The following is an 18805-nucleotide window of genomic DNA, read 5'->3' as shown; positions in this document are numbered from 1 at the left end:
CTCAGAACTCCCTAGAGTAGTCAACTTTTTCTCTGAGTTCACCTTAAACTATTGTATCTGATCCATTCCAAATAGAAGATTTTTGAATAGAAGTTAAACTTCATTAAGGTACTAACTTTAAATCTGGAAGAAAATTAATGTACTGAAGTTTTCAAGTTTGACAAGTTCATTAAAATTTTTTAGCATGTCTTGATACATTTACTTATCAGCTTTTTACTCTTCTGCTGACATTTCCTTAATGTTTGTTTGCTTCACCTCTCTGGTTCATTGGATTGCTATTATTTATGTTTTCATGGACTTTATCTTCACAGTTTACTGTATCTTGTAAAGCCTTTTCCACATCTGTTTGGCCAGCTGTACTGGCTGTTTTTGGCAAGGTCATCTGAAGTGCACACCACAGGGTAGTGCGTGCTTTCCGAGTAGCTACACACATCTCTTTAATTGCTGAAGCAAGGGCAAAAACATCTGTAAAGAAAACACTCAGTGTCAGTTCATATTAGATACCTTTTATGTATCCTTTAACTCTTAAAAAGCCCAATGCTGTGCTATTAAATGATCAAACATTATTATTTTCATAAGAGATAGGTGGCTATTGACTGAGTTAACTATTTGACTTAATATCAAAAAGTGTTGATACTGTTTCTGACTTGTGTGACAATGACTATGCTTTGGGGAGAACACAGACTTTGACAGAGTTGTAATTAAATGGGTAAAATTAACCAAACTGACCAAAGTACTTATGGAGTAAATTATGTGGGCATGATTTACCAATTTACCTTTAGCTAAGTGTAAATTTTGGAAATCCGACCTTTAAACTCAGAATCTGATTTTAACAACATTCAAATTATCTCACTGCCTTATCAACAGAATATGCATTAACACTTATACCTCTGTCATCTTGGCATCTAGGAACTCCTTGCCTTTGCCGATTTGAAGCATTAACAATTTCATCCTTTCTACGTGACTGTACAATGTGAATGGACTCCAAGTGTCTATCAAGAGCAGTAGAGATATTGGCATGAAGGGGAGAGCTTCGAAGACGTTCCATTTTGCCTAGTAGAGTCACAACCTGAGGGAAACATTTAAAATTTTTTTTTTAATTTTTTTTTAACGTTTATTTATTTTTGAGACAGAGAGAGACAGAGCATGAACGGGGGAGGGGCAGAGAGAGAGGGAGACACAGAATCGGAAGCAGGCTCCAGGCTCTGAGCCATCAGCCCAGAGCCTGATGCGGGGCTCGAACTCACGGACCGCAAGATCATGACCTGAGCTGAAGTCGGATGCTCAACCGACTGAGCCACCCAGGCGCCCCACATTTTAAATTTTGATAAGGCATGTAACCACATTGCTCTGTCTTTAAGAACAAATTTTCAATGAAGGAGAACAGAGATGAGAGCAGTAATATTCATCAAATAAATACTTGAATGCCTACTGTGTACTGACACCATGCTGGGGAAAATAAAGATGTTAAGGCAGTCTTTTGTACCTACTTGTTTCGGTAATCAGTTACTGGGAATAAACAGTTAAAAAATCAAACATTTAAACATTTCCATGTTTAGCTGACAGGGTGTGTAAATTTAAGATGTAATATTGTTTTTGGCAAATAAGAGAACAGCCTGCAAATAAAACATTTTTAGGAGGTAGTGTAATCTAAAGGGAAAAACATTGAGCTAAAAAGGGAGAAGTCCTAGACTGATTAATCCTGACCTTGGCAAGTCCTTTCTGGGCTTTCAATATTCTCCTTTTGAAAATCAGAAATATTCAGGTCAGGGGCGCCTGGGTGGCGCAGTCGGTTAAGCGTCCGACTTCAGCCAGGTCATGATCTCTTGGTCCGTGAGCTCGAGCCCCGCGTCGGGCTCTGGGCTGATGGCTCAGAGCCTGGAGCCTGTTTCCGATTCTGTGTCTCCCTCTCTCTCTGCCCCTCCCCCGTTCATGCTCTGTCTCTCTCTGTCCCAAAAATAAATAAACGTTGAAAAAAAAAATTAAAAAAAAAAAAAAAGAAATATTCAGGTCATACTAGTGGTAGTTTTAAGGAATCCCTAATCCAGTAGGATCAGTAAGGGGAGTACAATTCATAGTTGCATATACCTATATCTCAAATTCTAAACTTGAAAGGTGTATGGAAAGAGAACTTTTTCAATAATTAGGATTTGAACATCAAATAAATATAGTCATTGCCTTTGGGAACTAAATGATTTAAAATTCACAGAAGACCTTGGTGTTCAGTGACTGGGGAGAGTAGAAAAATATCTCTCAATGAAGAAGCTAATGGCACCTGAATGAATGCCTCTAACCTCACGCTCATTTCAAGTTTCTTTGGAGTAATGCCACTTTGGGTCTATGGAGAAAACATAAGTACACAGTTATTAAATATTTTCCTCCCAATTACAGAACCCACCAGGATCTTTGAGGAGGAAACAAAACAACAAAAGAAAAAAAAGGAAAAATCGCATAGAAAAACTCCAGTGAGCTACTAATTACACATTTTTTTCTAACTATGTATTTTTAAAATAAGAATCATTTAAATAAATGGTAAGTGTAAATAAATTTGCACAGGTGATTTTTAATAAAAAAGGTGGTTCTTTTCAGAATTGTAGAAAACCTGCAAACCAGAAAATAGTACATGTAAAAATATTTTTGCCCTTTGTGATCATCGGTCTAATGTTGCTAAATATAAAAAAAAATTTTTTAATGTTTATTTATTTTTGAGAGAGAGAGAGCATAAGCAGGGGAGGGGAGGGGCAGAGAAAGAGGAAGACCCAGGATCCAAAGCAGGTTCCAAGTTCTGAGCTTTCAGCACAGAGTCCGACACGGGGCTCGAACTCACGGACTATGAGATCATGACCTGAACCAAAGTCGGATGCTTAACCGAATGAGCCATGCAGGTGCCCCTAATGTTGCTAAATATAGATAAATTATTACAACAGCTATAAACATAACCTAAATTAATGTGAAGCATAAGCAAAGCTGAAAAAATTTATTTAAAGTTTGCAATTCCTTGATTAATTGCCTAGAAATGTGTTGCTGAGAAAAAGGACTTTTAACTTGGAATGGTTTTTTTTTATTTAAAAAAAATTTTTTTTTTTTTAACGTTTATCTATTTTTGAGACAGAGAGAGACAGAGCATGAACAGGGGAGGGGCAGAGAGAGAGGGAGACACAGAATCTGAAACAGGCTCCAGGCTCTGAGCTGTCAGCACAGAGCCCGACGCAGGGCTCAAACTCACGGACCGTGAGATCATGACCTGAGCCGAAGTCAGACGCTTAACCGACCAAGCCACCCAGTCGCCCCTAACTTGGAATGGTTTTAAGAAAAAGTAATAAAAGATTGAAGTTTTTATTAACATCTGGCTGTAACCCATGTTGGTATCTGACTATAATACTGATAAATCCATTGTAAGAATTTACAAATTTGATAAAAGAATTTCAACCGACCAACTGAAAGCTAGGTAAAAATCACTCTTGGGGCGCCTGGGTGGCGCAGTCGGTTAGGCGTCCGACTTCAGCCAGGTCACGATCTCACGGTCCGGGAGTTCGAGCCCCGCGTCAGGCTCTGGGCTGATGGCTCAGAGCCTGGAGCCTGTTTCCGTATCTGTGTCTCCCTCTCTCTCTGCCCCTCCCCTGTTCATGCTGTGTCTCTCTCTGTCCCAAAAATAAATAAATGTTGAAAAAAAAATTTTTTTTAAATCACTCTTTTCCATTGAAGTAATTCATATCTATATTTTAAAGACAGCAAAGTAGATGAAACTGATGTTCAATAAAACAGACTCTGCTATGTTGATTTTTCTGGTTCCTAAAATGGCTTTTATTCAATCATAGAAGCAAGCTGTCTTCACTGCGTGCTTTTTCCCAGGAATTTGTTTTTGTTTTTAAGTAATGTCTATGCTCAGTGTGGGGCTCAAACCTATGACTTTCAGATCAAGAGTCAAATGCTCCTCCAACTAAGCCAGCCAGGCGCCCCTCCCAGGAATCTTTTATCATATTTGAAAAACAGTGTAAGTTTTTTTTTTTTTAATTTTTTTTTTTAACGTTTATTTATTTTTGAGACAGAGAGAGACAGAGCATGAACGGGGGAGGGGCAGAGAGAGAGGGAGACACAGAACCGGAAACAGGCTCCAGGCTCTGAGCCATCAGCCCAGAGCCTGACGCGGGGCTCGAACTCCCGGACCGCGAGATCGTGACCTGGCTGAAGTCGGACGCCTAACCGACTGCGCCACCCAGGCGCCCCCAGTGTAAGTTTTTAAAAGAGGAAGGTCAAAAAAGAAAAACTTTACCCTACTGTATTAAATTCTAGAAAATTCTGAAATTTCAAAGGAGGTAATAGAAATAATCATTTGTTAAATTACAAAATGACCTAACGTCAGGATTCTTTACATTTGAAGTGATATACTACTTTTCTAAAACAAAGCTATTTTATAAATTTATGCATACCTACATTCTTCAGTATTTTTTCAGTTTATCAGTACTTAATACATACATTGTTGGATACACTTAATGTTTGTTGAATAACTCAAGTGTGCAGGGTTAAGAAAACAGTAATTCCCTGTTAATGTCCCATTTTGTATAATGCAAATACAGCTTGTTCATCTAGCTAGAAAACAAATGGGGTTTTTTTTGGTTTTGTTTTGTTAGAGAAATGGGACTTTATAAATAATATTCAAAATTATTTTTGCTTTAAAATTCTGTTGAGAGTTAGCTGTATTGCTGATATAGATTTCTTAAAGAGAAACCATTTAAATTCCTAAACCTACTTTTTTTTAATGTTCATTTTTTTATTTTGAGAGAGAGAGAGAGAGAGAGCAGGGAAAGGGGCAGAGAGAGAATCCCAAGCAGGCTCCATGCTGTCAGTGCAGAGCCTGATGCGTGGCTTGATCCCATGAACTGTGAGATCATGACCTAAGGGGAAATCAAGAATTGAATCCTTAATCAACTGAGCCACCCAGGTGCATCTACTAAGCCTACTTTTAAAAGGATTGAGGGGTGCCTGGGTGGCTCAGTTGGTTAAGCGTCCGACTTCTGCTCAGGTCATGATCTCGCGCTCCATGAGTTCGAGCCCCGTGTGGGGCTCTGTGCTGACAGCTCAGAGCCTGGAGCCTGTTTCAGATTCTGTGTCTCCCTCTCTCTCTCTGTCTTTTCCCCATTCATGCTATGTCTCTCTGTCTCAAAAATAAATAAACGTTAAAAAAATTTTTTAAAGGATTGAGGTGGTGCTATTTCTCCTTTCCTATTAATCATAGTTGTAGGACCAAGCATGGAAAAGATAATTATTTCAGAGAATTATGCATAAATGTGATTTAAAAATCATTCAGAACTCTGACTTGCTGAAATGTTTTAAAATTTTATCAAGCAATGAAATAATCCATCATTGGATGTTTTTACAGCTTACTCTGGCTTGTTCTCGAAGTTCGTCCACAATTAAGCGATCAACTCGAGATGGGTTGGAGGTCAGCCTTGGAATTGGAGTGTTGTTAGTACTGGATACTTTTTTTCCTGGGTAATTCTTGGCCAGGGCCAATTCAGTCTGTAAAAAATTATGTAATTTTTAGATGCTGAGTTTTCTAAATATGATTCAGTTATGAGTGACATTTCTCATAGGCCTAATAAATAAATTGAAAATGAGTACTTTAAAATTGTTTCAGTATCAAACAGAACAAACGCAAACCACAACACCACTGTATTTTCTATATTTAATGCATATAAAATACCTGCAAGTCTCCCTGCACCTCATGTGGGACTTGAACTTATAAAACTGATATCAAGAGTCACATGCTCTTCCAACAAAGCCAGCCAGGAGCCCCAAAAGTAGTAAACTTTTGGCTCATTAAGGAAAAAGTCTACTTCACAGGCAAAAAACCCCCCAACTTTATATAAATAACAATTTTTTAAGCCTCACATTTTTTTAGTTATGTCAGCTAATTCCTTATAGTCATGGACTTAAATACTGCACATTATGGAAGAATTCAGCTTAGAAATAAGGCCAAGTACTCTTGAACTACACTAACAAAATGAAGATAGGCAGAGAGAACATCCCAAGTTACTCCTAAATGGATAGATTTGTATTACCTTTTTTCTCTCCTTTTCTAATGCTCTCCATTGTTCATAGCACTCTTCTAGTCGAATATGAAGTTCACTGGCTGGTCCACTACGGGTTTTAATTGGTCTTTGAAATCCAAAAGTTGGCACGAAACCAGAAAACGAATTATCACCATACATCATATCATTAAAATAAGGGTACAAATGGCTTAAGTCATCGTAAGAAAACATATCATAAGAATCCAACAGTGGAACAACTGAATGGCCAAATGGGTGAGTGGATCTTAGGGGAAACCCATTTGAACCAACTTGTTGAAAACTCTGATTATGCCTTAAATCTCCCATCATATAATTATTAGAAAAGCATGATGCCTGTGTGCGATTCACACGGCTATTAATATTGTTGTCTCCACTTCCCTGTCTGTGGCTATTAAAATGACCCTGTGACTCCAACAGATCTTGATACGTATTTTGAGATAAGCCATCTAAGTGCTTTGGACCTTCCTCAGCATCATAATGTCCACTCTGAGACTTAGCTTGAAAATTATGTTTGTTTACATTTTCAATGATCCCATACTGCTGAGTTGCATAGTTATCACAAAATCCATTTGGCTGTTTTATTTTTTTATCAGTAACTGATTCAAAGAGATTTTCTTCTCCAGTCTTTGTCAGTCCTTCCATGTGATTGACAGATTGAATTCTTTCTGCACCATTGTAACTGAAATCAAAACTAGAAAATGCTGAAGGATTTTCTTGGCAATACTTCTGAAATAAACTGCTATTTGGGGTTAAATTTGTGGATGATAGTTGGGGGAAATCTGAAGAATGGTTAGAACCTTTATAAGCTACACTTAAGTGACTATTTAATTTCATCAAGTTACCTTGATTTCGATAAGGAATAGGAGTGCTATTTTTTGTTTGGACATTCATCCAAGTTGGTCTGTTTAACCTGATACCTCCTGAAGGTGTTGCTGAGTTTGATAATAAATTCACAGATTTAAAATACTCAGAATTTGAGGGCTCAGGTTTAGTAAATTGTTGTTTTTCTGTGACATTAGCAAAATCATTATTAGCTGGACAACCTGCATGAGGTTTTAGTCCATATTCTGATTTTAAGCCAAAATCAGCAGTGAATGCTGCTTCATTTGCCAACTGTTTTTCTGTCAGATGTGGTGTGGTTTTTGGAAATGTGAAATTCTGCTGGTCAGCTATTGTCTCTTCCATTTTTTTCTGATTTGCTGGTTTAACCTGAAATAACTTTGTGTAGGTGTCTGCTTCTATCGTTGGTGTTTCAGGTGTGCCATTGGCTAATTTTTTACTATCCTGGACATTAAAATTTGAACACTTATTAAGCTTAACCTTATTAGGATGAACATATTCTGGGTATCTACAATAATCTGTGTTTTCACTGTATCTATTAAATTGAGAAAGAAACATCTCTGCCCTTTTTTGCTGTAATGGTGCTTCAAGACCTTTAGCACATATTTTCTCTCTTCCATAAGGGTAAGTATCAATTCCTGATTCTTTCATGATGTCAGACAGACCAGTCTGTGATGTAAAACAGTTTTTGATAAGTGGAAAATCTTGGAATGTTGTCTTAGCTGTATCATTTGTCTGGATATTGTAACAATTAGAATGATCACTTCGTGAGGGGTACATCCATTGTTCTTCAAGGTCTAACCCAGTAAATCCATGATAAAGTTCATCTATTTTTTGCTGTGGTGTTAGATTACTATTATGCAGGTATTGCTTTTCCACTGCTGACACAGATTCACCACTATAAAAAGCTTGCTGAGAGATGGCTGTATCTATTGGCCTTTTGGTTTCTGTTAAGAGGTCATGGTGATCTGCAAATCTGCTTGTGTTCACTGGCCAAACTGACTTTAAATTGGAGGAGCAGGTCCTAGAACAAGTAAATATATTTAATTACAACTCAGATTTTAAATGACTTTATTTTCTCAGTGGAGAAGGTAGAACAGGTTCTCAAAACATTTATATTGCCTCACTTCCCCATTATCTAATCCTTTCTAACCTTGCCTTATAAATTACCATTACATCCAAATAATTTTCTATCACTTGAAATGTGCCGCATACTACATTAATATGCATTTTTATCTTAATATGTCTTCAGTATACTTTCCCAAGAGGCATCAACTGAGGCCTGAGGCTGGGGACTACATGGTCTTGCATGAATTGTTTATCTACAGTAAGCAGAAAACAAAATAAGTTTTTCCTTTAATTAGGTTATTATAGAATACAAAAATGTTGTTGACCACATTTTTTTAAATGAAAAAGATGTCCTTTGATAAAACTATTACTAAAATTAAAGTATTTTAATTGGTTACATGTGTGCTGCATAGTTCCCTATTTATGAAGTACCGCATTTGGGTAATATGGCCTCCATCCCCAAAAAACCAATCAAAGTGTATTTAAAAAATTTTTACCATAAGAACAAAGTCCATACGTATTTCTGCATACCATCAATGATAGTTTTATTCTTTAGGATAGATGTATAAAAGCTCTTTGGAATTTGTACTCTTTAAGCCCAACTTTAGAACTCGAGCTCTAAATAGCTCTAATAGCTCTGAATTATGCAAGAATAACTTTCCAAAGGAAAGTTCTTAATAGCAAATTAAAGTCTGAAACTTCCAATTGTATGGCAAGTACCTCAGCAAAGTCAAGGCTGCTAGAAACAAATATTTGAATTAAGATGTCTATTGTCAGATGATCCCCTATTAAGTAAAAATAAAAGCTAATAAATACAGTAATCTAGTATGTGTGAATTTAAAAGCTTACTATATACCATATAGCTTATATAATATACTAACCCCTCAGCAAAATATGGCTGTGACTTGTCTTGTTCTTCCAAAATGTTAGACACAAGTCCATATAAGTCTGTTTCACTGCCATAGTCATTTCTTTCCGTTTGAATCCTAAAAATAAATGAATATCACATGTAAATTATTTTCCTCATACTGAAATTCAATATATTGATTTCTATTTCCAGACTTCTTATACCATTATTTTTCTATAAAATATCTGGATTGAATTTATCCCATCATTTCAAATAAAGAGGCAACAGAAACTCAAGAATATTTTCCACTTTAGGGGAGCCTAGGTGGCTCAGTCAGTTGAGCATCTGACTCTTGATTTCTGCTTGGGTTATGATCTTACAGTGGGTTTGGGCCCCGTGTTGGACTATGTGCTGGTGGTATGGAGCATGCTTGTGATTCTCTCTCTCTGCACCTCCCACTTTTTTTTTTTTTAAAGAATATTTTCCACTTTAGCATAGTGCCTATGGTACACGTTTCTCCATTTCAAATCCTATGTCTAGTTTGCAGTGTATGCTTAACTCTTGTTTCTCCCAAACACATGCTATTCATTTTAAGTTCCAAGATATAAATCTCTGACTTACGATGTTTTAGACACACTTGGCACCACGGCTGCTTCTAAAAGCATATCTGGTCCCATTATACGTTATTCCGTCAACACTTGCTCAGTTTTTTCATTTGTGATTTGGAAACCATACGAATCTGCTACTCTATTTTTGTGACTCTTTAGACCAAATGTTGGATTTAAAAAGTGAAATGTGATATGGTCATCCTAGATACCACAGCAATATTACAGTTGTCACTTAAATCTAACAGATTTGTTGGCTATCCCTAAATCCTTACTAAAGTAACTGGAGCTCTATGTATCTGAAATCCCACCTTGTGACTAATGCTGTCTAAATAATACAAAATGTAAAAATCACAAGGAGATGGAAAATTAGTGCCTATCTATTAATGTCCTGTCTATTTAATGTCCTATCTATTTCAACTAATCTGTTCCTAGAAGTAATATGTTGCTTTAAGTTATAGCTTCTTATTTTCTCGTACTTTATTTCTAACATTTCATAGTGTTAGGACATCTTAGAAATAAAAATACCTTTATATTTGCATAATACTCAAATAGTTCATTGATCTTCATAATATAAGATGGGCAGGTATTAGTAATCATTCAGCTATTGAAGAATGATCATTTGAGATCTTAAGAAACTTGTATTTTACAAGTGTATGTGATTTGTCATACTGTACACCTGCTGAACAAATGGTCTGCCTACAAGTCTAATGCTTTTTCTACTATATCGTGTTGTTTCAAAAAGATTGGATAAGTTTTTTGATATAATAATATATTAGTATATCTCTAAAATAATTCAATGTAATATATACTAAACTACTAATACTTGTTATTGGGAACTGTTAGGGTTAAGGTGAACTTCCACTTTTTTTAATGATTTCTGTAAAGTCTGAATTTTTTCAATGAACATATATCAACTGAAAAAATATTTTTGTAGAATTATATATTATATAGTCTTTCTAATAAGATCACTATTATACAGAACTCACCAAAATTTCCAAAATTTTAACTTTTTTTAAACTAATCTCTGTACCCAACATGAGGCTCAAACTCATGACCCCAAGATCAAGAGTCATATGCTCCACTGACTGAGCCAGCCAGACACCCCAATTTTTAACATTTTAAAAACATTTTTTAATTAATAAGATTTTTAAGGAGGGTGCCCGGCAGGCTTAGTTGGTAGAGCATATGACTCTTGATCTCGGGGTCATGAGTTTGAGCCCCACGTTGGGTATAGAGTTTAAAAAGAAGCTTAAAAAAAAAAAAAAGAACATATAAGATTTTAAAAATAATTATTGTCCAATTAAACTAAAGCTGTATCAGCCTCTATCAACTGCTCCCTTATACATAATTAAAATAAAGGTAGATGTTACTCCTTTAGACTTCTCTTTCCAACAGGCTCCCATAATATCCTATACTTCTTTTTAAACCTCACTATACTTGTGCCCAGCAAGTCGTCACTGTCGTCGTTGTCATTATCATCATCATCATCATCATCTTTATTGTAAGAGCTATAAAGTTGGAGATAATATTTGCCGTGTTAATTGTAATATCCCTAGTATGAGAGATCTGGCAGAGTTAGGCCTCTAATATTAATGGAATTAAAAAATAACTAGAGGGGCGCCTGGGTGGCTCAGTCGGTTAAACGGCCGACTTTGGCTCAGGTCATGATCTCGTGGTCTGCGGGTTCGAGCCCCGCGTCGGGCTCTGTGCTGACAGCTCAGAGCCTGGAGCCTGTTTCAGATTCTGTGTCTCCCTCTCTCTGATCCTCCCCTGTTCATGCTCTGTCTCTCCCTGTCTCAAAAATAAACAAAACATTAAAAAAAATTTTTTTAAATAACTAGAAGGGTCTGGGTGGCACAGTCGGTTGGGCGTCATGCTCTTGATTTCATCTCAGGTTATGATGTTGCAGTTTGTGAGATCAAGGCCCTCACTGGGCTCCATGCTGACAACATGGAGCCTGCTTGGGATTCTCTCTCCCTCTCTCTCTGCCCCTTCCCTGCTCGCTCCTTCTCTCTCTCTCTCTCTCAAAAATCAATCAGTCAATCAATCAATCAATCAATCAATCAATCTTATGTTTGATAAAATCCTGCTTGCTCTACACTTGTGAAGGAAATAATTACTGAAAATTTAGATTAAATTGGATGAAAAATAGATCTAAAAATAACCCATGTATATAAGTCATCTTTAGAAAGAGGAACTTAAGATTTACTCACTAAGGGTTGCCTCTAATGAATAAACAAAAAGTAATGAGCTAAAAATTACAACACAGAACTGCCCAGTGTAGGGTTTCTAAAAGTTTGATAAACATAATATTGTAATGCCATAACATTAAAATGCTGATGTAAGGAATAAAGAGCTAATACAACTGGGTTCCCATGTAATCAAACTTTAAAAGTTTTCATTTAGCCTGAAAAATATAATTTATTAATTTACCTGTTCTTTACATTGATCTGAGAATTAGAAGGCTGTTTAGAATCATCTCCATAAGTAGACCATGGTGCATAGAAAAGTGAAGAATCTATAGAACTTGAATATTCTGCTGATGAAGAAAGTGGAGTATAGGTCTGCCTTAGATCAACACTGTCTTCACTCTGAAAATTTAAAGACATGTTTGCACATCAAACACATCAAAATTACACAGAATATTAGTAAAATAATGAGATACGAGAGGAAATAACACATGCGTAGGAATTGGGAGACTTAAAATCTAGACTAAGCCACTTAAACTTACTTTCCACTAGGGGTTCATGAATGTTTTCTGTAAATGGCCACAATAAATATTTTAGGGTTTGCTGGCTGGTGAGGTCTCTGTCAAAACTTCTCAACTCTGCTGTTCTAGCACCAAAGCAAACCATAGACAATATGTAAAGGGCATAGCTATGTTCCAATAAAATTTTGTTTACAAAATCAGGCACTCGGCAGATTTGATCAGTATTTGTTGCTTATCCCTGGTATGAAATACCCACAATTACTGCACTTATAATTTTTTTTAACAGATGAGTGTTATGTAGACACTAGCAGTGTTATTTTCAAGAAATCACTTACAAAATTCAGTCTTAATGCCCCTAATCTGTGGGGGGAAAAAAAGGTGAATGTACATTTATTCATATGGAATTTGCAAAGAAATTCTACATAAAATTATATTCAGTCAACCTTGTGACAAGAGTACAGTGCTATAAAAACAAGGAAACTGAGGCTACAAGTTATTGAGCTGATAGGTGACAAAACTAAACCCAAACTCAAGGCCTTCTTACTCCTACTGTAGGAACTTTTAAAGAATATCTTTTAATTTTCAGCCTAGTTTCTATTTCTAAGAGATATTATAAAAATGATGATATATAAAATTTTATGTCTTCAGAAATTTAAAAGCTATTACTACAATTAGAAGAAAAATACAAGCTCATTTTTCTTTTTCTTCTTTCTTCACTCAGATCGAAGTATCAACACTCACTAGGTGTCATTTTTCTTTTTTTGTGAATGGTTCTATAATTTCAGTAAATAAGGTAAAAGTTTGAGTTTTAAGATTTTATTCACTTAAAATACTGCCTCTTAGGGCATCTGAGTGGCTCAGCTGGTTAAACGTCTGACTCTGAATTTTGGCTCAGGTCATGATCTCACAATTGTGGGATCAAGGCCCATGATGGGCTCTGCCCTGAGCTTGGAGCCTAGTTAAGATTCTCTCTCTTTCCCTCTGCCCCTCTCCCTTGCTCACATGCATGCTCTCTCTCTCTAAAAAATAAGCAAATAAACAAATAAAATACTGCCTCTTTTCAAGAGGGATTGATATGCAGTGAAAATAATTTTAAATACTTAAAATAGAATGGATTTAAATAATAAAGATTAAACTTATTTAGATGTATTTTATTCTGAAAATGCTTCTTTAAAGAGGTCTGAAAGTATACATTCACATATTTTAACTCTCCAAATGAAATCTGAGATGTAATAACTATAAATATCTAGACACAGTAGAAATAGTATTTTCTTATAAATACAGAGGAAATATAATCCTAGATAAAAATATTTTCTAATAGCTTTTACAAAATTTACATGGAGAAGACATATTAGATCAAAGTATTCTTAAATTTTTGTTCTTCATAGACATAATTGAAATATAACTCTTTAAACACTAAGTTTCTGGGGCGCCTGGGTGGCTCAGTTGGTTAAGCGTCTGACTTTGGCTCGGGTCACGATCTCACGGTTAGTGAGTTCGGGCCCCACGTTGGGCTCTGTGCTGACAGCTTGGAGCCTGGAACCTGCTTTGGATTCTGTGTCTCCCTCTCTCTCTCTGCCCCTCCCCTGCTCACGCTGTTGCTGTCTCTCCCTGTCTCTCTCTCTCTCTCAAAAATAAACATTAAAAAAAATTTAAACACTATGCCAACAAAATATTTACTATACCAATAAAATATGAAAATTAATATCTTCCAATCACCAATCTTTAAAAATGTCAAATACTTTACAACCATTTGTTTAAATTGCGGTTATGACTGCTATTTGAAAACTACATGTTATAACTGTCTTGTATATACATGTATATACATATAATGCTGACTATTCTGAAACTGGGGAAACTGAGGAACCGAAATAATTTTGCTGTGTCACTAAAAACTACTTTCCAGAATTTCTTAGCTAGCAATAACTTTTGCAAAGGCTTTTATCTTTGGAATCATTCATAATTTTATTCCTTTAGTTCTGAAATTTTTATCATAGACCCACCTTAACTCTCTTTTAGTGTGAAACATCCAAAGTGACATAAGTAATTGTTCATCTTTTTGAGATAGTGACTTAAAAGAAGTATTTTCAGATTATGTAATATCAAAAATATCAAACAAGATACACAGTATTTGAAACTAAATGCATTTTAGGAGTATTCTTTCAAGTTTGTTTTACATTTTAAAGTAAGATTTGAGTATTAGCAATAAATCCGTTTATAAGATTGATTTCGGGCGCCTGGGTGGCGCAGTCGGTTAAGCGTCCGACTTCAGCCAGGTCACGATCTCGCGGTCCGCGAGTTCGAGCCCCGCGTCGGGCTCTGCGCTGATGGCTCAGAGCCTGGAGCCTGTTTCCCATTCTATGTCTCCTTCTCTCTCTGCCCCTCCCCGGTTCATGCTCTGTCTCTCTCTGTCCCAAAAATAAATAAACGTTGAAAAAAAAATTTTTTTTTTAAAAAGATTGATTTCAATTTCATATTCTAGGATAAAACAAACAGCTAAAATAAAACATAATTATATTTTAAATATCTGGGAATTAAATTAAAACATTTATGGGAATGTTTTAAACATTTATGGGAATTAAATTCCCAAATGCTTGGGTTTGGCATAATAATCAGTTTAGATAACTGCAAAATGTATCAATTATATACCCTGAATGTACTTGATTGAAATTAAATTCACGTAAATTCTAGTAGCTGTGAAAACAATATGGAGAGCAGTGGAATGCTGGTTTTGGCAGGAAAAAGACCTAGGGTCCACTTAGGCTTTGTCACTTAAGACATGAATCAAGCTGAGCCTCAGCTTCTCAGTCTGTATAGCAGGTGTAATATTATACAAAGTTGTAGGATTAAATAAAATTATTTATTTTGGGCTATTGTTATAATTCAAAGTATAACAATATCAACACTGATGTCCTGGATAAATAATTTCAAATGAAAATGACTTACACTACCCAAAGCCTGGTTTAATATGATTAATAAAACTAAATGTTTTAGATGCAGTAAAAGGTAGCATGTAATCCAAGACCCTGTTAAAGCCAGAAAGCGAAGCAGTAAAGAAAAACTTCACCTTCAAATTAACAAAGGTATGTTTGTGCCGACTTGCACTAAATGTTGCAGCAACAACTATTTTACGGTCTTACTAAGTATGGATTTTCTTACATTTCTGAGGACAAAATGAAAACCAGAATAATGTAAGATCTTGTTTTCAAAGCAAAGTATGGAACTGCGCAGACTCTGTACTGAAATTATTACCGGCTTTTAAACAGAAAGAAAGAATGTTCTTGGCTTTCTGGTCCTAAACTTGGGAGCAATTTCAACACCTTATATGAATGGGCTCCGGGAAACGAGTTTGATTTAGGGAAGAAAAAAAAAAAAAACCCCTCTAACAAAGGATGGACCTGCGATTTGTAGCAATCATAGAAGGACGTGGAGCCGGTCAGCATCACGCTGTTGAACACGTCCGTTAGCCTACTGCTGGGGTCGGCACCGAGGTTCCAGCAGCGATTCGCGCTTCCACGAAACGCTACCTTGGGCTGCACGAAACGGACAGGGAGGAAGCGGGAGAGACATCACGCAGTGCAAAGGCAGGACCGAAACGACGGACGGCTGGGGCACCGCCGTTGTTCTCGCCACTCCACTCGGAATCCGCTCTGAGAACACCGATCCCGATCCCGGGGCCGGCGCCTCTGTCCCCGGGCTTCCCTCTCTGCCTTCGGGCCGCCTGCGGGCCGACCGCAAAGGCGCGGCCCCCGACGGCCGTGACAGGCCCACGCCGCCGGCCATTGCCTCAGCGCCGCCGCCGCCCGACGCGGAGGAGATGGCCGTAGCCCCGGCGTCGCGGCCACCGCGGCCCGGCCCGCCCGTCCTATCAGCCCGCGTCGCGCCCCCCAACCCGAGCCCGGCCCCGACCGAAGCGCCCCCCGCCCGCACCGGCGCCTCGACCGGACGGGGCGTCCCGTCGGGGATCCTCCCCGACGACCTGCACTCTCCAGCGCGGCCGCGGACTCCTCAGAGAACCGCGTCTGGGAACGCTCCCGCTCTCCGCCTCTCCTCACGCCTCTCCTCACCGTAGCCATCCTCCAAGCTCGACCGCCCCCGGACCCTTACCGTCCCCACCGTTTACCTCAAGTCCCTCCCTCAGGCCTGGTGGGCTAGAGGGCGGGCAGGTGACTCCGCCTCTCACCTCCATGGAGCCCCCCAGCCCCTCCTGGACTAGGTACAGCTCCTGGGGTACGGGGGTGAGGGGGGGGGCGTCGAAGCCCGGCTCCCTCAGCCCGCACCCCGCCGCTGCCGCCGCTGTCGCCGCCGCCCCGGGCGCTGCCTGGAGCCAGTCTGTGGGTGAGGGGACCGGAGTGGGGAGGGAGGGGCGGGGGGAGAGGCCGTTACATTGCCTACCCCTGCTCGAGACCCGGCACGCGACCCTGCACCAGCCCGCCCCGCCCCCCTCCCTCCTAGGAGGCCCGCCCCTCGCTTCGCACCCCCTCATTGGCCCGTTGCCCAGCCAATAGGCAACCGCCTCCAGGGCCTGTTACCCCCTCCGCCCCCCAACCCCAGACAAAGCCTATAAGGGGCCGTTAACTGACCTCGCTCTCCCGCAGCTTCTGAATCTTTCCCGCTCAAAGTAAACCTGTTCGGGATTGGCTCTGATTGGCAAGCAACAGCTCTATGATTGGCTAATAGGGCAGCGGAGGGGCGGGGCGTGGAAGATAAGGAAAGAGAGCAGGCCTACCCCGTGGGAGAAGCGGTGGAGGTGGTCGGAAGATTTGAGAAGTCGCTCAGCAACTGGCTGATAATCTAAACCTATCGCTGCGCACCTTGTGCCAACATTTCATTTTTGGCCCTTGGGCCCTTCCCTAACTCCCAGAGTCCTTTGGAACAGCCAAGAGAATAATAGATGGATGTGCCCGTTTACAGAAGGTGAGGAACCCGTATGGAGTTGGGTGTTGTTGGGACACCCCCTTCCCGAGGCAGAGCTGCCCTCTGTTCTAGGACCCAGGCTACAATCGGGGTGAAGGCGTTTTGGTCTTAACCTAACTCCTGAACATATTTCACTCTGACCCGCGCCAGACAGGCCATTTACGTGGGCAGTCTCATTTGGAAATATGATAGTCTCAGAGAAATGCTAAATGTTGTGTGCATTGAAATATGGAAGATGTGAAACCTAGAGGCTGCGAACACCTTTAAGGTGTTTATATTTAAAATCAAAACCTGAGGGGCGCCTGGGTGGCGCAGTCGGTTAAGCGTCCGACTTCAGCCAGGTCACGATCTCGCGGTCCGGGAGTTCCAGCCCCGCGTCGGGCTCTGGGCTGATGGCTCAGAGCCTGGAGCCTGTTTCCGATTCTGTGTCTCCCTCTCTCTCTGCCCCTCCCCCGTTCATGCTCTGTCTCTCTCTGTCCCAAAAATAAATAAACATTGAAAATAAAATAAAATAAAATAAAATCAAAACCTGAGAAGTGCTCACTAAGGTGAAAGATGTTCTTTTAATTCAGGAACAAACGGAAATAGTACAGGGGGATAAGTTTTATTGGCGCATATTGTCCCAATAGTTATTTTGGATCTCTACCCAGCTTTGATTTAAGAAAGCAGACCATGGGGCACCTGGGTGGCAGTCGGTTAAGCGTCCGACTTCAGCCAGGTCATGATCTCACGGTCCGGGAGTTCGAGCCCCGCGTCAGGCTCTGGGCTGATGGCTCAGAGCCTGGAGCCTGTTTCCGATTCTGTGTCTCCCTCGCTCTCTGCCCCTCCCCCGTTCATGCTCTGTCTCTCTCTGTCCCAAAAATAAATAAACGTTGAAAAAAAATAAATTAAAAAAAAAAAAAAAAAGAAAGCAGACCAGGAGAGCTGCCTGGGTGTCCATTGAGAGTCGGACTCCATGTCGGCTCAGGTCATGATCCCAGGGTGGCCCTGGGATCCAGCCCCCAAGAGGGTGCTGAGCATGGAGCCTGCTTAAGAATCCCTCTCTCTCTCTGCCCCTCTCCCCCATTTGTGCATTCTCTCTCTCTCTCTCTCTCTCTCTCCCTAAAATATAATAAAAATTATATGTATGGGTGTGTGTGTGTGTATTCTTGTTTTACTTATTTTGAGATAGAGTGTGTGAGTTGGGAGGGGCAGAGAGAGGAGGAGGGAGAGAGAATCCTGCACTATTAGTGCAGAGCTGGATGTGAGGCTTGAGCCCACAAACCGTGACATCATGACTTTTTTTTTTTAACGTTTATTTATTTTTAGACAGAGAGAGACAGAGCATGAACAGGGGAGGGGCAGAGAGAGAGAGAGAGAGAGGGAGACACAGAATCTGAAACAGGCTCCAGGCTCTGAGCTGTCAGCACAGAGCCCGGCGGGGCTCGAACCCACAGACCGCGAGACCATGACCTGGGCCGAAGTCGGACGCTTAACCGACCGAGCCACCCAGGTGCCCCATCGTGACATCATGACTTGAGCTGAAGTCCACCGCTTCATCAACTGAGCCACCTAGGCATCCCTAATTAAAAAAAAAAAAAAATAGAAAGAAAGAAAGAAAGAAAGAAAGAAAGAAAGAAAGAAAGAAAGAGAAAAGCAAGCAAGCTGATCAGGTGAAGTGGCTGTACCAATTAAATTTCGTTCCGTACTTCACCCTTAAAGTGGCTGATGTGCAGCTCATTCTCCCCTTTCATTGACAGCATTC

At 39.6% G+C, this 18805-nt stretch overlaps 1 protein-coding gene across 2 annotated transcripts; it reads right to left on the bottom strand.

Annotated features, from left to right (window-relative positions):
- Window positions 1-235: 235 nt before the first annotated feature.
- On the bottom strand, window positions 236-16522 carry MEIOC (meiosis specific with coiled-coil domain). 2 transcript variants are annotated; one of them, XM_043584728.1, is made up of 8 exons: window positions 16268-16522; window positions 15543-15677; window positions 11868-12025; window positions 8861-8965; window positions 6063-7935; window positions 5386-5520; window positions 889-1069; window positions 236-465 (listed from the first exon to the last, which is right to left on the bottom strand). In XM_043584728.1, exons 1-8 carry the CDS (start codon window positions 16331-16333, stop codon window positions 236-238), a joined length of 2883 nt encoding a protein of 960 aa, XP_043440663.1. In that variant the 5' UTR covers window positions 16334-16522. The 2 variants fall into 2 exon arrangements, with proteins under 2 accessions (XP_043440663.1, XP_043440662.1); XM_043584727.1 differs by having other exon boundaries at window positions 16328-16521.
- Window positions 16523-18805: the final 2283 nt, after the last annotated feature.

This window comes from Prionailurus bengalensis, chromosome E1 (genome assembly GCF_016509475.1).
Source record: "Prionailurus bengalensis isolate Pbe53 chromosome E1, Fcat_Pben_1.1_paternal_pri, whole genome shotgun sequence".
Lineage (NCBI taxonomy): Eukaryota > Metazoa > Chordata > Mammalia > Carnivora > Felidae > Prionailurus > Prionailurus bengalensis.
This window is presented reverse-complemented; position numbering and strand designations above follow the sequence as displayed.

What these genes read in the sequence shown, in the direction of transcription:
- MEIOC (XM_043584728.1), bottom strand. Translation starts at nt 16,333, where the DNA reads ATGGAGGTGAGAGGCGGAGTCACCTGCCCGCCCTCTAGCCCACCAGGC. An exon ending in CAGATCAATGTAAAGAACAG is followed by an intron (nt 8,966 to 11,867) that starts GTAAATTAATAA and finishes ATTTATTTTTAG; the next exon opens with GATTCAAACGGAAAGAAATG. An exon ending in TAGAAAAGGAGAGAAAAAAG is followed by an intron (nt 5,521 to 6,062) that starts GTAATACAAATC and finishes AATTTTTTACAG; the next exon opens with ACTGAATTGGCCCTGGCCAA.